At 46.7% G+C, this 22,935-nt stretch overlaps 1 protein-coding gene across 2 annotated transcripts; it reads left to right on the top strand.

Moving 5' to 3' along the window:
* Positions 1-1,294: 1,294 nt before the first annotated feature.
* NT5C1A (5'-nucleotidase, cytosolic IA) lies at positions 1,295-17,811 on the top strand. 2 transcript variants are annotated; one of them, XM_083752314.1, is made up of 6 exons: positions 1,295-1,868; positions 11,459-11,626; positions 12,429-12,558; positions 13,061-13,183; positions 14,004-14,188; positions 15,580-17,811. In XM_083752314.1, exons 1-6 carry the CDS (start codon positions 1,710-1,712, stop codon positions 15,943-15,945), a joined length of 1,131 nt encoding a protein of 376 aa, XP_083608440.1. In that variant the 5' UTR covers positions 1,295-1,709; the 3' UTR covers positions 15,946-17,811. The 2 variants fall into 2 exon arrangements, with proteins under 2 accessions (XP_083608440.1, XP_083608441.1); XM_083752315.1 differs by lacking the exon at positions 1,295-1,868 and adding an exon at positions 7,752-8,212.
* The last annotated feature ends 5,124 nt before the right edge of the window (positions 17,812-22,935 follow it).

The raw sequence follows: 22,935 nt of genomic DNA, 5'->3' as shown, positions 1-22,935 counted from the left end.
TGTATCAATAAACTGGTGTGTCTCCCACGCATATCCTTGCAAGGGCTGCGTCTGGTATATAATGCAAAATTCAGCATCTTGAACATTTTCATTTGCACAAAGCATCCAGCTGGCAGAAAGTGGTTGTCCCATCTTTGGCAAAGAAATTAGACCCTTGCTTTAGTGCTGAGAGCTTATTCCGGCTAGATTGAAAAGAAGAGGGAGGAAAAGTGAATTCACGGAGAAGATGTCTAATCAGCAGCAACTGGCCAGGAAAGGAAAGGAAAGTGGAGCCTCCTGATTCAGAGGCAGTCTACCAGATACTGTGGGACAAACAAGAGTGTAGGGCGCTTTCTTCCATGCCCCACTTGTGAGCTGCCTGGGAGCATCTGCCTGCCTATTGAAAGGAAACAGATTGCTGGACTGGTTGAACCTTTGGTCTCCTCTTGTTATGTTGTGTCTGAGCATGTGCAGAGTATTTTCTCTTAACAATGGGTTATCCCCACAGCCAGAGTCCGACTGGATCAGACCAAAGGCCCATCTGGCCTGACATGTCTGCTTCCACAGTGGCTCACCAGATGTCCCAAAGGGAACCTCACAGGCAGCCCCCCCAACTGATATTTCCCACAGGTGTAGAGGAACCTTTTGGGGACTGAGGCGCACAGCATTGCTCCTGGCAACCTGTGTCAGTGGGTGGCCTCTGACATTTACACAAACACAGACCCTTCAGTACACACAGAGACACTGGCACACGTAGCACTCAGACACCGAAAGAAGATCTGATGGTGGGGGTGGGGGAGAGAATCCTGTCAATCCTAGAAGGTTGTGCAGAAAGATCAAAGTCACAGCCATACCTTATTGAGTCCCTTCTCATTTTACTTGCCTGAACACTCCTATCAGCCTTCTAGCTCACACATTCCCATTGGTAGTGGGAGGCACCAATAGCCATGCAGCTCCGTAATCCCCTTTTCAAAGCCATTCGAGTTGGTGGCCATCACTGCACCTTGTGGCAGGGAGTTCCACAGTGCAAGCTGTTGGCTGATGTGTGAAGAAAAGCTGCTTCTGGTCAGCCTTGACTCCCTCAACCTTCACAGGATCATCCTGGTGCTTTCTAGAATTATAAAAGGGAGGAAACCCTCTTTCTCCAGCCTAGTTCTATATAGGCTAACTAGTTCTATTCACCTGCTCTCATGCTTAAAACATGAACGGAGCTTTTAGAGAAGTCTCTCTAAAATATACTATTTGCAGTGCCCAGCTCCTTTTAACTGCGATTGCATGTTAATTTGCAGTGAAACACTCCACATTGCGGGGGGGGGGGGGACACACTTCCCTGCAACAGGACCAGGAACAGCTTGCCAGTACTGTAGCTGCAGCAGTTCCTGCCCTGAGGCGGTTAAGTGACTCGGCCACTTGATCTGGCAACGAGGCACGCCCAGGAGGTTCATGGGATCCCTTATAAAGAGCTTTCTCTGAGGGACGGACACACACGGCAATCTGAGCACACGTGCCTGCACCCCCCCTCTCCGTCGCCGTCGCCGTCGCCGCCGCTGCCGCACACACACAGACACAGCGACTTTGCTGCTGCCTGATTCATCCTCGTTTGCTGAGCTGCATCCAAAGGGCTACCGGCTCTTGATCGCGGGCGGGCAGGCAGTCCTGTGACAAGAGGAAAACAAGCTGCTCGTTGCCATTGCCACCCTGCTCCCCTGGAAGGGCAGAGAGGAGGGAAGATGGACCCGGCAAGAGCTGGGCCCCCAGAGAGCAGAGGAGCCCCCCGAGACTCCGGCAGCAAAGCAGCCAACGGCGGCGGAGGGCAGCCGAAGCAGGAGGGATGGGAAGATGCCCGGGCGTTTTATGAAAACCTTTCCCCTAAAAAGAAACCCAAATCAGTAAGAGATTTCTTTTTTACTGGGGTGGGAGGAAGGGTCAGCAGGTGGCCTGCCTGGCAGGGTGGCTTGCTTACTTGCATGTTTGTGCATATAAAGAATATGACACTCTGGCTGGGTGCAAGGAGAAAGAGAGAAAACCCATCCTCTGGAATAGGAAATGTCAGCTGAGGGAACCTGTTGAATCTCCCTGCTTGGCTACCTCCAATTGTAGAGTGTTGGAGGGCTGGGAGACCAGGGTTCAAATCCCACACAGTCATGAAGCTCACTGGGTGACCTTTTTGGCCAGTCACTGTTTCCCAGCCTAACCAACCTCACAGGGTTGTTGTAAGAATAAAAATGGAGAAGGGGAAACCATGTATGTCACCATGAGTTTCTTGGAGAAAGAGGTGGGATGTAATAAATAAATGTAATAAATAAAAATAGGTGATGTATGGTGGAGGGAGGCCCACCTGCTGTGGCCACAAGGAAGGGAGAGCCCTCAGCTCAAAGATGGAACACATATTTTGCAGGCCCAGCCTGCAGCATGTCCAGTTAAAGGATTGCAGAGGCCTGGGAAAGTTGCCCTCACTCAACTCCCACCAGCCTGGATCAGCAGCTGGGAGTTGTAATCGGAAGTATCTGGAGGGGACCAGGTTGGGGAAGGGTGCCTTAGACTTACGGGGTCTACTCTTAGACAGAGCAGACAGGTCTATACTCAATCTATGATAGTTATTTATTTCAGTTTTGATTTGGTTCCTATGAAGCACTTCAAAGTGAGGTCACAACATGAAAAAAACATATAAATACAATTAAATACAATCCAATACCAACTGGAATGGACTGATGATCCGACTCAGTATAAGGTACCTTTATATGGATCAAAGGCACATGTTGTACAGCATCATCGAGATAACGGGCATTCAGCAAAGAATGTTATTTTTCCTGGAAGATGCTGTTCTTGCTTGCATGGAAGAGGCCCATGACAGCTGCAGAGATAAAGCAGGAGAAGGGAGTAAGGAGTAGATGTAGCCATGAAAACAGAGTGTGCCTTCTTCCTTCTGGGGACCAAGGTCAAAATCTTGCAGGCTGAGACACACATTCCATCTGATAAGACCCCTTTGCCAGTTCATATGCCCAGCAGGTGGATGTATCTGTGTGTACACACACACACACACACACACAGACATCATGTGTCATGGTACCACATCCACTTTTTCCAACAGCAGGCTTATAAACTGCTACTCCCAAGTATTGTGCTGGAGTGCTTCACGAGCCATGGGCAGAGCCATCACTCACACCTGTCCATCTCCAAAGTTCACAATGTCACCACTCTAGCCATCTGACTGTTTGGCATTAGGCAGGTGGAAAATTCTTTATTAGCTGTCCATTTAGTTACTTCACACATACTTTAACAGGCTGCAAAGCTCTTGCAGGGAGAGAGAGTAAAATCTGGCCCACATACGCCTGCAACAGCCTACACAGATTTTCTGCTCATCATTTGCTTCTCTGTAGTCCAGTGTCTCCTGTCCAGGGTAATGTTCGCATCCCTGTTTACTGTGCACACACAATGTTATCCAAAATGCACATGTATCCTGTACTTTGTTATACAAGACTACTGCTTGATGCCATGGTTTCTCAAACCATCTTGGAGTACTTAAGCCACTCTTAATTCACCTCTAGCCAAGGTGTGAGCACCTTGGCATAGGGTAAAGACTTTGGTGTACTGTATACACAAACAGATATGAATCTAACATTAATGAAGCTGTGCTGATGTGAACAGATAGTGAGAGAAAGAGCTGTGAAACACAATGGGACTCCAATCTAGTACCCACCAAATGCTTTGGATTACAACTCCCCTGAGCAGGGTTGGGCTGGGCCGTTTTGCTGCTCTACCTCCTGAGGCGACTGCCTCATCTTTCCACATGGGAGGGCAGTCGCTGTCCATGAGTCCCAGCATCATAAGGCTGTGCAGACTGGGGTTGATGGGAGCTGTAGTTCAAAATATGTGGAGGGCGCCAGGCTAGGAAAGACAGTTTTCTTTTGAATCAAGCTTGAAAGGCTCATTGCTAAAAACTGTTGGCAGAAATACATTAGTTTTTATCTGAACCCAGGGCCAAATGAAAACCATGACAGCTTTTACTTTCCAGAACAGTGAATGGGTAGGGCCTTAATTTCTGATCAAAAGGAGGTGGGGGCACTGCTCCAGTCAACTCCCACCTGCAAGAGAAATGCTTCCCCTCCTGCACTCCTCTGACCAGATTTGCACCTCCACAACCTTTTATGACAGCCTTTCAAACAGGAGGTTGTTTGTGGGTTTTTCATATCTAGTTTTGCCCTGTACCTGGTGCTTGTTTGGGGCACTCCCTTGCAGTTTTTTTTTATTCCACATCTCTGCAGATTTTTAAGCTTCTGGTGAGGCAGGTTCTTTCCCTTCCCCCTCTCGGTTCCTGGCCCAAATGCTGGTGGCCTTTGCCAGCTGGCTGGCCCTTGTGGCTCGCGGACTGGCTCCACTTCAGCAATGCTGAGATTGGACTGCTGAAAAACAGCCCCCCACCCAAGGCCCCCAGGCTCGCCTGAAAGCTGGCCACAGGGAGGGAGGAAGGAAGTCCCAGCACCATCCAGCTCAGGTCCAAAGTGTGGGCCTTTCTTGATAGGTAAAATATACAGAGTGTAGGGCCACTGGAAAAAATGGGCATAAAATGTGCTTATGCTAATTCATGCAAACGGATGCCTTTATCTAACTGATGCAAATTTAAATGCCATAGAAGGCCAGGCAGCTAATTTCTCATCCAGCTCACCCCAGATAAATTCTCAAATTAATTTTCACAGACCAACTCACCCCAGGTCGGTTCCTCTTCAATTAATTTATCCCCCATTAATTTCCCTGTAGATCCTATTCAGAATCATTTCAGTCACCACCACCCCATTCACTGCTGCCAAATCATTTCGAGATGAAGTCATTTTTACTCAGTTTGGTCCCCAAATTAATATCCTACCCAGTTACCCTGATCACCCCCAGTTCAATTTGCCCCAAATTCATTGCCCTCCCATGATCACTTGTGACACTAATTAGTGGGCGATAATATTCTGTCTTTGTGTATTAAATAGGGCTGCCATACACCTGGAATTTCCGGACATATCCAGGATTTGTCCATCGAAAATAGTATCTGGCCTGAATTTCTGAAAATCGGCAAAAATGTCCAGGAAAACCTGGGTGTAAGAAAGTGCCCCCCCCCAAGAGCTCAACAACTTTTGTGTCTGGATTTTCACTTTTTGAAATATGGCAACCCTATATTAAAAAGCTTCTCCTGTTGATTTCTGCAGATCAAGCTGCTGTTTCCTTAGGACATCCCTATTTTCATTGGAGAAATGTGGGAGGGTATGGAGTTATGCGACCCTGAGCCAAGGAGATAAGTAGTAACTGTACAACCTTTAGAAGACATCTGAAGGCAGCCTTGTTTAGGGAAGTTTTTTTTTAAAAAAATGTTTAATTATTATTTTTATATGTTGGAAGTCACCCAGAGTGGCTGGGGCAGCCCTGTTAGATGGGTGGGGACTAAATAATAAAATTATTATTATTATGGAATAAGATGTCCCTATTTTCACTGGAGAAATATTGGAGTGTATGTTCCCTCCTCTCCACACCCAGCACTTTCCCCATAAAGACCTGCTCTTGGAACAAAAGGTAATCTGCAGAAAACCTGGATTGCTATTTGTTCCATTCCAGCGTTAAAATGTGGGTTTTCCTGAGGAAAGCAACAAAACAAAGAAAACAAAGTGCTTGGACAAAGAGTGGGAAAGCACGGACCTGTGGTTCAAAAGGTAAGTGTAAATGAGCCGTAAGCTTACGCAGAGGTCAGACTTTATTGAATTGCTTGCAGGGCATTTATATGCCTTCCTGTTTATTCCATTTATACCATTGCTTCGCCTCATACTTTCCAGTGCATTTCCCCTGTTCCTTTCCTAATTGCAAAAATTCACTTTCTTTTTAAACGGTCTTTTAAAAAATTCTTACAACTTGAAATCACATCCTCTTGTAAATTCCACCTGGAGCAGCTGAAAAATACGAGGTCTTCTCTTTTTATGGAAAAAATCCTTTGTTGCCCTAGGGCAGCTGTGGGCAACATCTGACCCTTCAGTTGTTGCTCAACTACAATTCCCATCAGCGTGGCCAGTGGCTAGGGGTGATGGGAATTGTAGTTCAGTAACATCTGGAGGGCCAAAGGTTGCCCACATTGCACTAGGGCAATGGAGCACTTCAGCTGTCCAAACATTTCTGGTATGTTCTTGCATCCCTCCTGCAATTAACAGTCTGGATGTGACCTCCACAATCCCTATACACCTGACACAAGGTTTTCTGGCTGGAGGCCTTTTCCACCCCCACTTCCATACCTTTGTTTTTTACTCCCAGGGGCAAATTTCTCACTTGACTATCTCTGCACTCTATATTCCTGGAGGCTCCTGGAGTTAATAGGATTAATAGAGCACCATTTCTCTGATCTAGCACTTCCATTCTGGCTGCCTGGCAGCTTTCAGCTGTGAAATAGCTTGCATTCCTTGATAGTAACTCTGCCTCCTTGTCTCCTAGTACAATGCAATGGTGTTCTGATCTGTTTTGGGATGCCAGGCTCTGGTCAGAAACCCAGCAAATGCAACCAAATCACTCCCTTCTCTGTTCCATTAATCTTTCTACTAAACTTAATCCTCCACCCCAGTCAAGAGAGTGAGGAAGAGGATGGTCTGGAAGGGAGCTGACCTCATTTTTCTCTCCACCCCAATTTCAATCTGCCAGGTTCTGTTTGCATTTATGCAACCAGCCCCTTCCCTCTCCTCCCTGCCAGCCAGGGGCTGCTTTCTAGATACAGACATCTCATTGGTGTTTACCTGACCTTGTGCAACCTTGGCTGTTGCTAGGATAAATGGGGCTTGCTTGGAAGTATTGCCACCTCTTGCATCCTTGCAAGAGCTGAAGGTTGCTGTAGGTCACACGTGCACTGGGTCACAGGTCCTGAGGTTTGTCTGCCGTAATAAGAGGGAGCCTGAGAAAGAGAGATTAATGCAGGAATAAGACTTGCATAGTTTTCTTAACTAGTGAAATGCCTGTTATTACAAAAGGCAAAATGGGAATGTGGATGGAGAGCCTGTACGTTACTGTTGATATAGAAAAATAGGGGTGGTTGGCTTTTGCTGCCTAACTCCTCAAGGGACCAAGGCCCCTAATTCTGTGATTGGTCAGAGATGAATGGATGGAGGCAGGATGCAGTGAAAGCAAGCCAGATCTTTATGTTTTTGTTGCAACAGAGTTCCCTCCATTCGCAACGAGGCAAGAGAGACCCAGAAATCAGAAAGAAACATCTCTTTTAAGGGTTTGCATTTTGGCATGGAGAAGGAGGACATGCCCTCTACAAACAATCAGAAATTACATTGATTGTAATTTCCATGAGAACTAGTGTTTTGAGAGAGGGAGCAAAACTTTGTTTCTATCCACTTTTTCCATGCCATGTCAAATTTTATAAACTTTTGTCGTGTCACTTTTATAAGGTCAAGGCTCAAAAACAGGACCTCAAAGGCAATTGGTGCACTGGGGTGGGGTCATGCCCAGCAACAGACACAAAGCAAGATCAGTTATTTTTCAGCTCTGCCAACTAACAGGCTCATTTGCCAGCCAGAGACAACTAAACCAAATTATAATTATTTTTTGAAAGAGCTCTCAAGGCAGCCTCAAACAAAAATAAAACAGACACAAACAAGAAAATCAAATAATTAAAAGGAAAAAAACCCAGAGGGCTAAAAACTAGAGCAACGCTAAAACCGTCTGTAGTAGCAAGGAGAGGTCAGGGGAGTTATGCCTATGGCAGGAATAAGAAACAGGATTTGGTGGGGAGGCTGGATACTAACCTGTCCCAGCACCCAAGGTCATTTTGACAGTTGGGCAGGGCTGTGAGGCACTCCAGAAAAGGACACTGCAGCAGGAAGCCATTATTGTTATTTATTATTTAATTTTATTCCTTGAATTTGTATCCCACCCTTCCTTTCCAAGGAGCTAGGGGCAGCAAGCTGATACACAGTTTGAAAACAAAGCAATCCCCCCCAAAAACAGTTAAGGCATTAAAAACAACAGCAATTACAACTAAAAACATTTATTTCCCGGCACTGGGAATACTCTGTGGTACAAATTGTCAACTTGGGGGCAAAATCTGGGATTTTGAGGAACGGCTATGGGTGTCAGTAACAAGATGGCTGTCGTGGGGGTGCAGCATAACACAAAATGGCTGCCACATCCAAGAGAACAAAGAAGGGGACTGGGGGAAACGGTGTCAGCGTAGTCTGTCCGGTGGATGTTGAATCCTGGCATCCAAGAAAATGTGAGCATGCTTCAGGCAAGAAGGTGTTCAGCGCTGGAGAAGCTGAGTCAGTGCAAACAGGAGCTGAGCAGGAAGATGAAGGTCTCATATGAGGATCGTAAAACTTAATCGCCCTGCAACCCCTGAAGAGCTATTAAAATAATATTTTAGCTAATTAGTAACTCATGGCTCCCACATTATTGAGAATTATTTTTAGCAGGGATGTTAATAACTAGTTAATAGCTGACTACCTTGAACAACTAATGGCCCAATAATGCCTCATATTTTGCCTTTTTGAAATGTGGAGAGGTGGTCTTAGGAAGGTGTTTCTACTTTTACACAGATTTCCCAAAGTCTTTGACCTCTGTTTTGGTCTTGCACCTCAGGTGCTGAGCTGGGTCTGAATGAAGCTTGCAAAAGAGCAGGTGGGGGTAAGAAATGGGTTGCACTGTGTGCCCATCCAAGGCTGGTTTAAAAGTCCTTCTTGCCTGTCCACATTAGCACTTGCACACCAGACAGGGTCTCCCAACAAACAGGACTGCCAACGTCAGGGCTGCTCTGTCAGTCTGCCTTCAAGAGCTGTCCAGTCAGCAGCCATTCAGTAGCAGAAACATTTGCTTCTGTCGTCATTTTGTTGCCTAGTTAAGGCTTTCCTTTTTCAGCAGGTCTTTGCGGTGGATTTTTTTTTTTACCCCATTCTGCATCTATATTGCATTTAAAACTGTTTTAACTAGGACATTGTTTATATATATTTTTTATTATTAAAGCACTTTGAGATGTTTTATAGGAAGTGGAATCCAGTGAATAAATAAAGCCATCATGCTGCTATTTCAAAGGGCAGAGACCAGCCTCATAAAATTGCAGGATCCTGCCAAAGAAAATGCTAATTTGCAGTGTTGCACATATTATCTCTCCCAGGAGTGTTCAGTTCAAACTTTTAGACCCAAAGTGCCAATTATTCTCAAGGGGGAAAAAAAGATTGTAGCTCTTGACTTCCACTTCCTGTGCTGTCTTTGGTCTCTTTCCCAGAACAGAGAGTGTGACTCCTGGGATGAGTTAATTCTGCTCATCCATGGGAGACAAGCCAAATCTCTAGTATGATGTACAGACTCTTCCTCCAGTTATCAGTCAGTGAGAGTTAGAGTGGGTTGGTGGGGCTGGGAAAAATTCCTGCCTGCAGGACCATTGTTGGGTACTTGGTTATATAGTTTGCTTTCTTCTTGTTCTTCTATGCTGGTTATTTATACATACTGTATCTGTATACATTTTAAGTTGTTTTAAACTGTTCTTAATATTGTGTATCATTGTGTTTTAATAGTAATGTTGTGTTTTAATGGTTGTAACTCATCCTGGGATCTGGGGGTGAAGGGAGGGTAATAAATTGTAATAATAATAATGGTTTTCAGATATAGGTTACACTTGAAATTTTGCTAATTGAGCTTTTTGGCAGCTCCCCCCCCCCCCAAGAGTCTTGTTTTTCATTTGGTTTTCTTTGAGACATTTTTATTAATGCATTTTAAGGTATCTTCCCTATTGTTTTTACAAAAGTAACTTGATATGTTTTTATTCATTTAGCATGAGATAATGAGAAAGTGTTATACATTATTATATTTTGTAAACACTATTCCATTACTTTTTATGTTGTTCATATCTGTATAATGCCCCCAGGAAGGATTTTAGTTTGGCCTGAAATAAATTATATTTCAAGCCCCCCATTTTTTCTCCATGTCAGGGCTGCTGCCCTCATTTTTGTGGTTGGCTTTCAACCACAAAATTTGCATAAAATTTGCATGTGCTAATTTATATATGTGGATCCCTCTGGAAAATTATGATGTTGGGTGGTGGGGGTACCGCCAATTATTACATTTCTATCTCACCTTTCCTCCGAGGTGCTCAAGGTAGTGTACATGGCTCTCCACTTCAGGGGCGCCGACTTATAAAAAATATTGGGGGGGCGGGGGCCCATACCGACTTATAAAAAATATTGGGGGGGCCCAAGACCTCCAAACCGCTGCTGCTGGGGGAACGAAAGGGGCGAGCCTCGGGCTGCCCCGACCTTAAGTGAACCTGTGAGGGCCCGCCCTTTGCGGCAGCCGATTGGCTGCCGCCGTGGGCGGTGAATATTAATGAGCTAGGAAGAATCCCCGCTTCTCACGGGGCTGACGCCAGCCCCGCGAGATTGTTGATGGGTCGAGAGCCCGCAACCCCACCCCCTCTCTAGATCGGGAGTGGCTTTGTTTTAACTCATTACTGAATGTATTTTAAAAGGTAACTATCGTCAAACAAGGAAAATAAAAAATACCAACATAATTTTGTGATTTTACAAAGCATAATATAACTAATAATTTTCTTAAATTATTGGGGGGGCAGAGCCCCCCCAAACGAATTTTTGAGGGGGCTCGGGCCCCCTCAGGCCCCATGGAGTCGGCGCCTATGCTCCACTTCCCCATTTGACCCTTACAACAACCCTGTGAGGTAGGTTAGACAGAGAGACTGTGACTGGCGAAGGTCATCTCTGAAAGTTGTAGCTGAGTGGGTCCTAGCTTTAAGTAGAAGGTGTGGGTATGACCTGAAGCTCTTGATTATATTGCTACTGAAAAATATGCAGGCAGTGTCTTTCCTCTACTTGGCAAAAAATTCCTACATTGCAGGGAGTTGGACTACATGACCCTCATAGTCCCTTCCAACTCTATGATTCTATGACAATCAGTGTGCTATATTATTGAATTAAATCAGTCTTCCCCTACCTGGTGCCCTCCAGATGTTTAGAGCTGCAACTCCCATCAGACCCAGCCAGTAGGACCATGGGAAGTATAGTCCCAGACATTTGGAGGTTACCAGGCTGGATAAAGCTGAATTAGAATAATATATTCCATAAGAATGGCCTTACTGGATCTAACTGAAGTCCATTCTGCATCCAGCAGTGGCCAGCAGTGGTGTAGCATGGGGATGCAGGGGGGCCGGCCGCACCGGGCGCAACATCTGGGGGTTAGGGTTAGGGGCACAAATCCACGGGTTAGGGGGCGCAAATTACTTGCCTTGCCCCGAGTGCTGACAACCCACGCTACGCCACTGGTGGCCAGTCAGATGCTCTGGGATGTTGACAAGTCGAATATGAAGCTGATGGCCATCATCTCTTGATATTTGTCCTCAACAGAAACACCTGGTGTTTAGAAGCTCCCTTTGGGTGCCATAGGCAATATGGCTGTGGATAGGCCTGTTGTCTTTCATGGGGCACTACCACCGCTTTCTCTTTCTCTCATGCAGCCAAAGCCGCAAAATGCCATCACGATTGCTGTGTCATCGCGAGCCCTCTTCCGTATGGAAGAGGAGCAGAAGATTTACAATGAGCAGGGTGTGGAGGCCTACGTGAAATTCCAGCTGGATCACGAGAATGAGCCCTTTCTGCCTGGAGCAGCCTTCCCCTTCGTCAAGGTCTTTTCCTTTTCTGATGATTTTGTTCACCTCCAGATGGAAACATCAGAATCTGGGTTCAAGATAAGGGGATGAAACAAGTGCTGGTTGTCACTTATCAGTAAATTAGCCCAGGCGGAGGTTTTATGATTGATCCAATGAAATGTGGGTCGTGTCTGTTGCAATGCCACAATATCCTTGTGCTAGGTTTCTCCCTGAAGGTCTAATATAAGACTCCGGGCACTGGAGAGTCTGTTGGGGTTTTTAATGCCATACTGCCATCTATGTGCAAATACTACTAAACACCAATATCCTTCTTGTGACCCCCCATTGCAAAGGGTACTGAAACCCAGCAAGCACTGGAACCCCTGAAACTTCTCTTTGCTTTGAGAAATGGGATCTGCTTTACAGTGCTTTAGGGAGGGACCTCAGTCGGAGAGCCCATGTTTTGCATTACAGAAAGTCCCAGGGTCAGTTCCGAGCATTGACCTGAAAGGATCAGGTGGCAGGTGAGCAGGAAAAGGGACTTTCTCTCTGCTTTAAACTCTGGAGAACCACTGCCAGTCAGAATCAATATTGAGGTAGAGAGAGGGACCAACCCATATAAGGCAGCTTCAGGTGCACAATCAGGGCTTCCCCTGCTTTTCTTCTGCATGATATTGATTAAAAAAGGATGTAAAGTATCTGAAAGGTGAGCTGTTCACCTGACAGTAAGTACTGTACTGATGGTTTGAGGCCTCATTCCCCCACCTGTTTATTGTTATATTTAAGGAAGTCCGGTTGTGTTCTTGGCCAGACTGCTCTGCCATCTTTGACTTTCTAGGCACTGGAAGCTGTTAACATGCAGCTGCGGGTGCTCTACCCAGAGAGTGAAGAGCTCTTTGACATAGTCCTCATGACTAACAACCACGCTCAGGTGGGAGTCCGCTTGATCAACAGCATCAACCATTACAGTGAGTAACCGGAAGCCACCTCCCTTGACCAGAAGCACCCAAGCAATTGATGGGGTACTTGTCACCTATTTACAAACTACCAAGTTGTCTTGCTTCTATACCAGTCTAACTGTCTTGAGTCCCCATCCCACAAAAAACCCTGGTAAATGTATCTCAGTGATGGTGTTAGAATGGGGTGGTCCAATTCACAGCCCAAGGGACACATGCAGCCCTTCAGGCCTTTTTTGGTGGCCCTCAGCAACATTTGATGCACCCTCACAGCCCTCACACTGCCTTCCCAAAGCTAGGTAAGCTTTGGGAAGTAAATAAGGTAAATAAGTACATCAGAGTGCTGCCTTTGAAAGATGCCACCTGGATTCCCTGAGAAACAGCTGGACGAAACTTTGGCATCAAAAGGCAACCGAGTTACCAGTGCAGGTGCTACATCTGCTGGTGGATTGCGCTTCCCAAGGCCTCTCTCTTCCTCCCCTCAATGTTTTCTTCTTCTTGCTCTCTCTTCCAGACCTGTTCATCGAGAGGTTTTGCATGACAGGTGGGAACAGCCCCATTTGCTACCTGAAGGCCTACCACACCAACCTGTACCTGTCATCTGACTGTGAGAAAGTGAGTGAAGCCATAGAAGAGGGTGAGTGAAGGTGTTTGTTGTCCTTCACCTGCTGTTGGAAAGGGAGTAGGAAGTCACCCGTGTGTGTGAGTGTGTGGTCTGTTGGCACGTGTGGGTTAAAACCTAAACTATTTTTTCTGTTGTGACTCTTCCCCCCCAATCCCGGAAACCCCAGGTACTCTAGTTTTGCACATGTAGTCTTGCAGGCTCTTTGAACTCTGTTTCCCCTAGCAGACTGCATGATCCTGGGAGGGCTCACAATAGGTTTATGATCCTTGCCCATTATGATAGTAGTAGGTAGGGTGACCGCCAGTCGTATGAGATGAATTTGTGGGGTGGATGCCTGGGAAGCAAGAGTTTGTTTACTACATGCAGAATCAAGTTGCCTAGAAGAAATGATTGAGGTTAGGGCTACTTCCTTTTGAGGATGGTGCTGGGTTGCTTTGCTTCCTTGACAGAATCATAGAATTGTAGAGATGGAAGGGACCATAAGGGTCATTTCATCCAACCCCCTGCAATGCAGGAATCTTTTGCTCTAGTGGGGCTTGAACCCACAACCCTGAGATTGCCAACTAAGCTATTCTCTTCAGATAAGACTGGAGAGAACTCTGCCTGACCACAGTCCGTTTGACAGGTCCCCACGCCTAACACTTATCACACACTCTGACATATACACCACATTGAGGGTATTGTTTAGTTATGCTCCAATATAACTCATATAGCATTTTGGGTTTTACAGACCTTTACATATTTTTTTAAAAGCAGAAATTGAAGTGCGAGCCACCAGGAGGCTGAGCTTCTAGAAAGTGCCGCTAGATCCCTTTCTTCTTCTTTCCCCAAGGAATTGCTGCAGCCACCATCTTCAGCCCCAACAGGGACGTGCAGGTTTCAGAGAACCAGCTGCGTGTAGCCTTCGACGGAGACGCCGTGCTGTTTTCAGACGAGTCTGAGCAGATTGTGAAGGCTCATGGCCTTGACAAGTTCTTTGAGCATGAGAAGACTTATGAGAACAAACCTCTGGCTCAGGTATGAATGAGAATACCCAGAAATGCATTATCGGGAAATGTTGGGATGGCCACAAGCTGGTTGAGCTCAGGTGCCAGGCAGGTTGTTTGATTCCCTGTTTGCTTGTTTCTTCAGCAGTGTGTGTGTTTTTTGCAAACCACAATGAGGAGGAAGAGGAGGTGAATTTATTTCCGAAATTTATTTTTAGTTGATTTGTTACGGTTTTTAAAACAGTTTAATTTTTCAACCATAAGAGCAATTAAGCTAGGGGTAGGCAACCTAAGGAGCGGGGGCTGGATGCAGCCCAATTGCCTTCTCAATCTGGCCCGTGGATGGTCCAGGAATCAGCGTGTTTTACATGAGTTCAATGTGTCCTTTTATTTAAAAGGCATCTCTGGGTTATTTGTGGGGCCTGCCTGGTGTTTTTACATGAGTAAAATGTGTGCTTTTAATTAAAATACATCTCTGGGTTATTTGTGGGGCATAGGAATTCATTCATCCCCCCCCCCCAAAAAAAATATATAGTCTGGCCCACCACATGTTTTGAGGGATGGTGGACTGGCCCACGGCTGAAAAAGGTTGCTGACCCCTAAATTAGGCTATGAAAATAATACGGGGGGAAACTGCATCCATTCAAACCTTGCTTAGACTGTCTTCCTACTTTAGCCAGTACTTAGCAATAGAGCCAGTGTGGGCAACCTTTGGAGTTGTAGCTCAGCAACATCCAGAGGGCCAAAGTTTTCCCATTCCTGCCATAGAGCAGCTTCTTTTAGCTCATCCTTCTTCACAGACTGTTCATCTTCTTGTTTCTTCTCTCCATGGAGCCCAGGCTCTCTGCAGTACTCTACATCCTGACTTCTAGTTTCTACCTCTCTACTCTCCCTCTGTTTGCTTTACTTATTACATACACCATTCCAGCTCCCCATCTCAACCTCTTCGCCAATGAGAAGGGCAGGAGAGTTGTTTTACTATGTAGTTCCAGGTTCCCAGAGTCATTAGGATTCCTTTGCCACCTCCTCGTGCTTGTATTTTAGTTTTGCCTGTGAAGGAACAGCCTCCAGATAACCCAGTGTCTAATCTTTAAATTAACCATTGGGCCCTTCAGATGGAGCTGTACTCAGACTCCCATCATCCCTGGCCATTGGATCTGCCTCTTGCGGGGTTGGGAGCCCCACAATATCTGGAGGATGACATGTTCACCAGCCTCTGGTCTTACAGAAAGCAGCCATTCTGTATAAAAAAAGAACAAATACAAAATGGGGACTTGTTATTATTCTTTCTCAGAAGTATTATGGCAACAGCCTCTTGCAACAATTGCAGACTCTGTGTGGGTAGCCAGAGAGGGCTATTTTCCAACTGTATGGAGAGTGGGGAAGGAAGTTCTGGTTGATGTTGTCTGTTCACCTCTCCAGGGGCCGCTGAAAGGTTTCTTGGAAGCTCTTGGGAAGCTCCAGAAGAAGTTCTACTCCAAGGGGCTGCGCCTGGAGTGCCCCATCCGCACGTACCTCGTCACGGCACGCAGCGCGGCCAGTTCTGGAGCCCGTGCCCTAAAGACTCTCCGGAGCTGGGGGCTGGAAACAGACGAAGCCCTCTTCCTAGCCGGCGCCCCCAAGGGACCCTTGCTGGAGAAGATTCGCCCGCACATCTTCTTTGATGACCAAATGTTCCATGTGGAAGGGGCAAAGGAGATGGGTACCATCGCAGCCCACGTCCCTTACGGGGTGGCTCAGAAATCCAGGCGCTTGGCACAGGCGAAACAAAATGAGAATAGCAAGTAGCAGAAAAGAGTGGGACTGAGCTAGGCCAGCCTTTGATACACGGAGAGCAACATCTCTATGGAGAGATGAAAAGTTTAGAACACCTTCCATGAGGACTAGAACCAAAAGGGTTGGGATGGCGGGTGTCTTGTTTGGGGTAGGTTGTTTGGGAGAAGGCTTCCTTACACCTACCTGTACACATTGCACTTTACAGAAATGCTCTTCCCTCTGCCTCACCATAACCTTGCGTGCCCATTACACCATTGCTGTCAGTATCTGCTGATAGACTTTTGCTTCTGCCCTGCCATCCACTCACAATGCTTAAAGGTTGATTGTCACCTTTTGCTCTTGAATATTCATGATATGTACTGTTTTTTCTTGCGGGCTGCTGCAAGGGGGCTGTGTTTTATTACACGCTTCAACAGTTGCATTGTGCAGAATTTGCTGATGGTGCCAATTTAAGCGTTGTGAAATTCCCAGCTTTCAACACTAGTTTTGAAAGAAAATGAAGAAGAAGCAATTTCTAGCTCTTATGTTTGCAAGGATGAGCGCAAAGCATGTGTGCAGTTCCTTGATGGAATTTATCTGGAATCAGAAGCCTCGGAGAGCAGGCATTGGTTGGGTGGTGAGGCTGGGCATGGGGTGACCTCCTGAGACTACCCCCAACAATGTGCCCAACCCACATTGAGCACCCCAAAAAAGGTCAAAGGCAGTGATGACCAATGGGGCCCATCACAAATGGATTGTCCAAGGGCCCCTCAAAGAGATTGACTGAGAAGGAGGCCTGCCAACAGGAAAAAATGCTCCATACAACTCTTTCCAGGAAGAACTCTTATCAGGAAGGGCCACAGCTCAGTGTTTAGAGCATCCACCTTACATGTGGAGGGTCCCGGGTTCAATCTCCGGCATCTGAGAGACCTCTGCCTGAAATCCTGGAGAGCTGCTGCTAGTCAGAGTAGACAGTACTGGACCAGATGGTCCAATGGTCTGACTCAGTATAAGGCAGCTTCCTATGTTTTCCCCATCTCTCATGGCCAACAGAAACTAAATAATTATGCAAAACACACATATGAATGCAAGTTTGAGTCATTTGTGCCATTTTGCTCATCAAATGTGGCTTTTGTGAATGCCCCATGCGTGCCCCAACCCAAAATCTGCATCTGCTTCACCTCTAGCCGGCTTATGCACACTTACATTTTGCCTCGCTCTTTCCAGACAGAGGCCTGTGCTTTAATGCTCTATGTCTGAGCAATCCCCACCCCAAGCAAAAAGGAGAGAGAGCAAGCACAGGATGATCTGTGTTTTCTTTTTATTTCTCAGTGCTTTGAGAAAAGACAGTAAATGAAGGCTGTGTTCCTGAGTCAGTGTGCTGCAGTTGATGGTGCTGGAACATGGACTATAACAACTTAGGTCCAGATCCCCACTGAGCCTTGATGGCCACTGTTAGAGACTGAAAAATCAGTCTTGCTCAGCCTAACTTCACACCCCTATGCCCATACACCATCCTTAGAGGAAAAGCAGTCTATAAATGTGATAAATACACAATCTGGAACCTTCCCATTCCAAGTGTGTCTGGGAGCTTTCCACCACTTACCCCATGGTTTTTTCAGCAGGGCTCCAGAGGTCTGTTGAATAATGTGGCGTCTTCCACTTTTAACCAGTGTTGCATTTTCCCTGCTGTGCACATGGGCTGTGCTGTTAACATAGGGCAATACTGGGGGAGCCGTTCCCTGCTTGACTGCCCATTTGCCACAGTGGAAGCAGGCGGAGGCTGCGAAAGGTCGTGCTTCTTTGTCTGCTGGCGGCTTTGCTTAGGAATGAAACAATGCAACCAATGACTGTCTGTCCTTCTGGGTGTGTTATCTGTAATAAATTCTGTCTATGTTACCATTCGTTCCCCCTCCTGTTTGTGAACTCATCACTGGTATGTTGATAGCAAGCTGAAGTGCTCTTGAACATAAGGACTAGAAACTTGTAAGAGTGACAAGGAACTAAGTGACAGCAAGCACCCCCTCTAGAATACTACTAATTTTCCCTTTCTTGTGAATCAAAACCTAGTTATCATACCATTTATTGGAGAATATCCACCACATCTTGCCATTGGAGGGTTATTGGGCATTATTATTGGGTTATTGGTACAGTGTAGACCAGGGTAGGGAACCTTGGGCATAGAGAGGGGTGCAAATGCATCTCTGTCTGGCCCTTGGACTCTACCCAAGCCACACCCCTTTCCCAGGCCCACCCTCCCTACTGGTCTTGCTTTACTCCCCTCTTGGTTGTTTTTGCCTGCCTTGAACTCTGATCGTGACTCTTGCTTGCCAGAATGAAAGACAGAGCAGTGTGTGTCTGCTGTACGAATATAAAATGTACATTTCTTGTTCTGCTAGCTTTCGCCTTTGGCCCCACCCAGCACTGGCTTGCGGCCCTCAGAAGGAATGTGGCCCTTGGGCAAAAACTGTCCTCCACCCCTGCAATAGGCCCAAAGTAGTTTAACAGAAGCAGTCCTACAGTCTCATTCCCCAATTTCTTACAGTATTATTTTTTGAAACCCTTTCCCCTCACTTTCTAATTTCCTTATCGCTTCCTTTGGCCTCTTTCCCTCTGAGGAAGAGAAGGAGGAGGAGGACCTCTTTTGCCTCCCCCTGCCCCTCGCCAACATCTCTGTCTCCTGGCCACCTTCACTTGGCATCCAGGGAATTGCTGGTGCTGTAAAACTATTGCATGGCCACGGGTGGGGGGGCAGAGGAGTGAGGAGCCCCCGTAGGCTGTGGCACTGTGACCCGCTGGTGGTTTTTGGCCCACCATTTGAGAAGTGTATTCAAAGCCAACGTGAGCACAAATGCTACCTTTTTCTCATTGCCAGTTCTGCATTTGGGTTCCGCCCTGGACTAAAAAACCCCACTGCCTCAGGCTTCCTCCCATCCCAATGTGCATATTTGAATCCCACCCAAGCTCTGCCTATTTTTAGGCCTGTTAAATTTAGAAGGCCCACTCAGATTGCACACCCATGTTTCTGAGAAGGAGCATCTGGCACCATTGCCTTTCCAGCTACTGAAACGTTTGATAAGAGGCACGCTTTGTCATACACCCGAGATTTAGAGGCCGTTGTCTCTGCTCTGCTATCTGAAGACAATGGCTTTCAGGGGCAGTATTCTAGTGAAACTCACCTCAAGGTTCCTCCTCATAATCTTCACAGAGAAGACCAGCGAAGGAAGACACGCTGCCCTGAAAGACAGCCTAGCCACCATGATCCATCCCCCCTGCACCCTAGATATGCTCTAAGGCAGGCATGTCCAAAATCCGTTTTGGGGGCCTAATCTGGCCCGTCGGTCTGTTTAATCCGGCCCCTGTGGCAGTTTATTTCCTGGGGTAAAATCCAAAAAAACCCAACTTTGGTTGGCCCTTTGGTCGGCCCCCCTCACAGCCCTTCACTTCATCAAATCTGGCCCTCTTTGAAAAAAGCTTGGACACCACTGCTCCAAGAAAAGACCACTCTCCATTAAGACCCCAAAATAGCTGGAAATAAATACTACAACAAGGGTGGCCAGACTTTTTTGCCCAAGGACTAACCCTCCAAAGTTGAGTCTGGCCAAAAGTGGATGTGGCCAGACTAGAGATGGAGGAGAAATCCCATTCGGTGTGCATTTAATCAATTTATCAAAATTTCACTTCCCAAAACCGTATGAGAACCAAAATACAGCTGTTCTTCAAGATTCACATATGAATTTTGCCATGCAGTTCTTCAAACAATATTTACAAAATTGCTTGTATTAGGGGAAACATTTTGCCTATGAAATGTTGGTCAGGATGCAAGAGGTTTGCTGAAGGTAGATGCCTGAGAACCACAGTTCTCCACAGGTTGTGCCAGTATTGTGAAGCAAGGAGACTGGGATGCCAGCAGCCCCATTGCACCAGGAGAAAGAAAAAGAGGCCAGGCTGTGCTGCTTTGGGGAAAGAGCATCTGGAGGAGACTGGCAGATGGTGGGAACTCTGCAGGATGAAAGATGGCACAGCACCAGGAAGGCAAGGGCAGCCTTGGCTTGCAACTCTTGCAAGATCACTGGAAGCCTCTGCCAGGCATCGCATTCCTGTGACAGTGCCCACTATTTATAGATGAAATGATCCATGCCTTTGCCATGGGAGCATCAGAAAAGGCTTTACAACATGAGACTGCAAGGAAAAACCTCCTTTTCCAAAGCAAGGAAATGTATCCACACATACAATCTAACTTTGTCCCCATCCACCTCCCTGCAAGGGGCAAAGCTGAGAATAAGGAGGAGGAAGCCAACGGGCACTGCCACTCTCTAGACAGGTTGCAAGTGAGAAGTCAGGCCAGGTGGGCTCTGGCAGAGGGAAGACTGAGGTTAGTGGGGCAGTGCCCCATTTGCCCTCATGGGCCACCCCCACTGTTAGGCCTTCCTGTACTTGTCTCCTGCCGCACTGCAATTTGGATTGGGGAAATGTAGATTGGCTACAACGAAAGGCTTATTTTGAGCCTAATTTCAGCAGGGAGAGGTGAGGGCACCAGGGAAGACCTCTGCAGGTGAATGTGCGCTGACGGGCACCACATTGGTGACCCATGCTCCAAATCCTTCACTGGAGAGCCTCCTATGGGTGCCCCTGCCATCTGAGATTCTTTTAGAGCTCAAGAGGGGACTCAACCTCTTCTTTTCAATACATTGCTGTTAACATTAAATTTGTTGCTTTATTGGTACAGAATGTATGATTTAAGGACTCTTCTTTTTACATAAATGCCCAAAGTACTCTGGGCATGCAAATATTAAAAAATTAAAACCCAGGTAGTGAATAATTAACATGAAAACTGTGGAACTTAAAAAAATAAGGCAGTTTAAAGCCATCAAAAGTTAATGCTTTATTTCCCTGCAAGGCAGGACTATTGGACTGTATAAACCCACAAGAATTCTACATCCATTACAGTGGTACCTCGGGTTACAGATGTTTCAGATTACTGTACATACGCTTCAGGTTACAGACTCCACTAACCCAGAAATAGTACCTTGGGTTAAGAACTTTGCTTCAGGATGAGAACAGAAATTGTGCAGTGGTGGTGCTGCGGCAGCAGCGGGAGGCCCCTTTCGCGAGTGGTAGCTCAGGTTAAGAACAGCTTTAGGTTAAGAACGGACCTCCAGAATGAATTAAGTTCTTAACCCGAGGTACCACTGTAGTGATTTATTCAGCCGCCTTCTTGGGGGACAACACTTTTTCTTTTAAAATGAAAGCTCAGTCTGCAGCACCTGCCCAGGGCACCACTGGAATCCTCCATTTGGCATTTGCCCAAAGCAGCCCTACAGGGGTGAGGTCAGGCTTTTGCTGAGATTAGCAAAGGGGCCAGGGCTGTCCCAGCAGATCCATCTTTTTCAGTCTACATAAAACAGCCAAAAAGATCAGACGCAGTTGGAATGAATTCTTAGCTTGCCAGCTCTGTGTTCTTTGCTGAGGCCTCCTGCCTGAGGACTCTCCTATTCCTGAAACTGGCAGTGGAAGTCAGCCTTCCAGTTGATGGTTGAACAACTCTCAAGGGTTTAAGGCAGCATATTGTATTCTGGCCCAAATGTAGTTGCAAATGCATGGAGCAGCCTCCTCCCAAGCAGGTGGTGAAGCCTTAATTACTTGGGATCCATTTGCCCGCTTACCCAGGACGCAGAGGTGACAAAGAAGCACCAGGGATTCAGTTCCTTCGGAGAAAAAGTTTATTGTGATCTGCGCAGAGACCACCAGCGGAATTATTTCCAAAGGCTGGGGGGGCCTAATACACGTAAGCAAGCAGTTTTTATACCCTAGCAGCACCTCCCAACCACCCCACCACCAGTAACTTATCATATCATATTCCCCCCTTTGCCTTATGGCCTCATTGGGTGTTGCCAGAGCATTTTGGCAGTGCACTCCTTTCGCTTATCAGTCAAGCCTGCATATCTTATTTGCTCCAGATGCATTTCTCCTCCTGCTCTCCGGGCGTTGCCTTCCAACTGTCAATGCACCCCCCTGCCCACTCCCTTCAGTGGTCCAAATATACATGTTTTTACATATGCATACCATACCTGGAATGTAACCCCTGCATAAGATGTGTGTTACCTGCATATGTCAGCTAAAGGTAAAGGGACCCCTGACTGTTAGGTCCAGTCGCGGATGACTCTGGGGTTGCGGCACTCATCTCACTTTATTGGCCAAGGGAGCCAGCGTACAGCTTCCAGGTCATGTGGCCAGCATGATTAAGCCGCTTCTGGTGAACCAGAGCAGTGCACGGAAACGCCATTTACCTTCCCACCAGAGCGGTACCTATTTATCTACTTGCACTTTGACATGCTTTCGAACTGCTAGGTTAGCAGGAGCAGGGACCGAGCAACGGGAACTCACCCTGCTGTGGGGATTCGAACCGCCAACCTTCTAATCAGCAAGCCCTAGGCTCTGTGGTTTAGACCACAGCGCCACCCGCGCTGTCAACTAGCAGATCTGAAATAGAAAATCCAAACAGGTGCCACAAGAGGGTGCTGCTGAACCACCAGAAAGAGAGGCAAAAGGATCTGGTGCCGTTTGGTAAAGTTCAAGAAGAACGGATTTAAGTGTTATTCCTGTCCTTAAACTTTCATGAGAAAATGAAAAGAGCTACAGATAAGGACAGGAAATGAAGGGAGACTTCCTGTCAGGACAGTGTGTGTGTGTGTGTGTGTGTGTGTGTGTTTACAGGCAGGGGCTCATCCCCACTTTTGTGCCATGTTTCTAGGCTCTGGTCTGGGCTTTTCAGGTCCCGGCCCCAGCAGTTTCCCCCCACCCTTCCCGCTTCTGCTGCTTTCCCCAGGTAAACCGGTGTTTTACTGCTGAATCTGAGCAAATGCCAATCAGATTTTCACAGATTGCTGTTTGTTCCAATTCAGAGGTAAAGAACGTATTCTCAGGGGATAGCTGTGGGGCAAATGGAAAACAGTTTTCTTTGCGGCAGCCCTTCAGATATTTGAAGATGGCTATTATATATATTAATATAATAAGTATAAG

This window comes from Podarcis gaigeae (assembly GCF_964106915.1).
Source record: "Podarcis gaigeae genome assembly, chromosome: 8".
NCBI lineage: Eukaryota > Metazoa > Chordata > Lepidosauria > Squamata > Lacertidae > Podarcis > Podarcis gaigeae.
This window is presented reverse-complemented; position numbering and strand designations above follow the sequence as displayed.

What these genes read in the sequence shown, in the direction of transcription:
- NT5C1A (XM_083752314.1), top strand. Translation starts at nt 1,710, where the DNA reads ATGGACCCGGCAAGAGCTGGGCCCCCAGAGAGCAGAGGAGCCCCCCGA. An exon ending in CAGCCTTCCCCTTCGTCAAG is followed by an intron (nt 11,627 to 12,428) that starts GTCTTTTCCTTT and finishes TTGACTTTCTAG; the next exon opens with GCACTGGAAGCTGTTAACAT. An exon ending in AGAACAAACCTCTGGCTCAG is followed by an intron (nt 14,189 to 15,579) that starts GTATGAATGAGA and finishes TCACCTCTCCAG; the next exon opens with GGGCCGCTGAAAGGTTTCTT.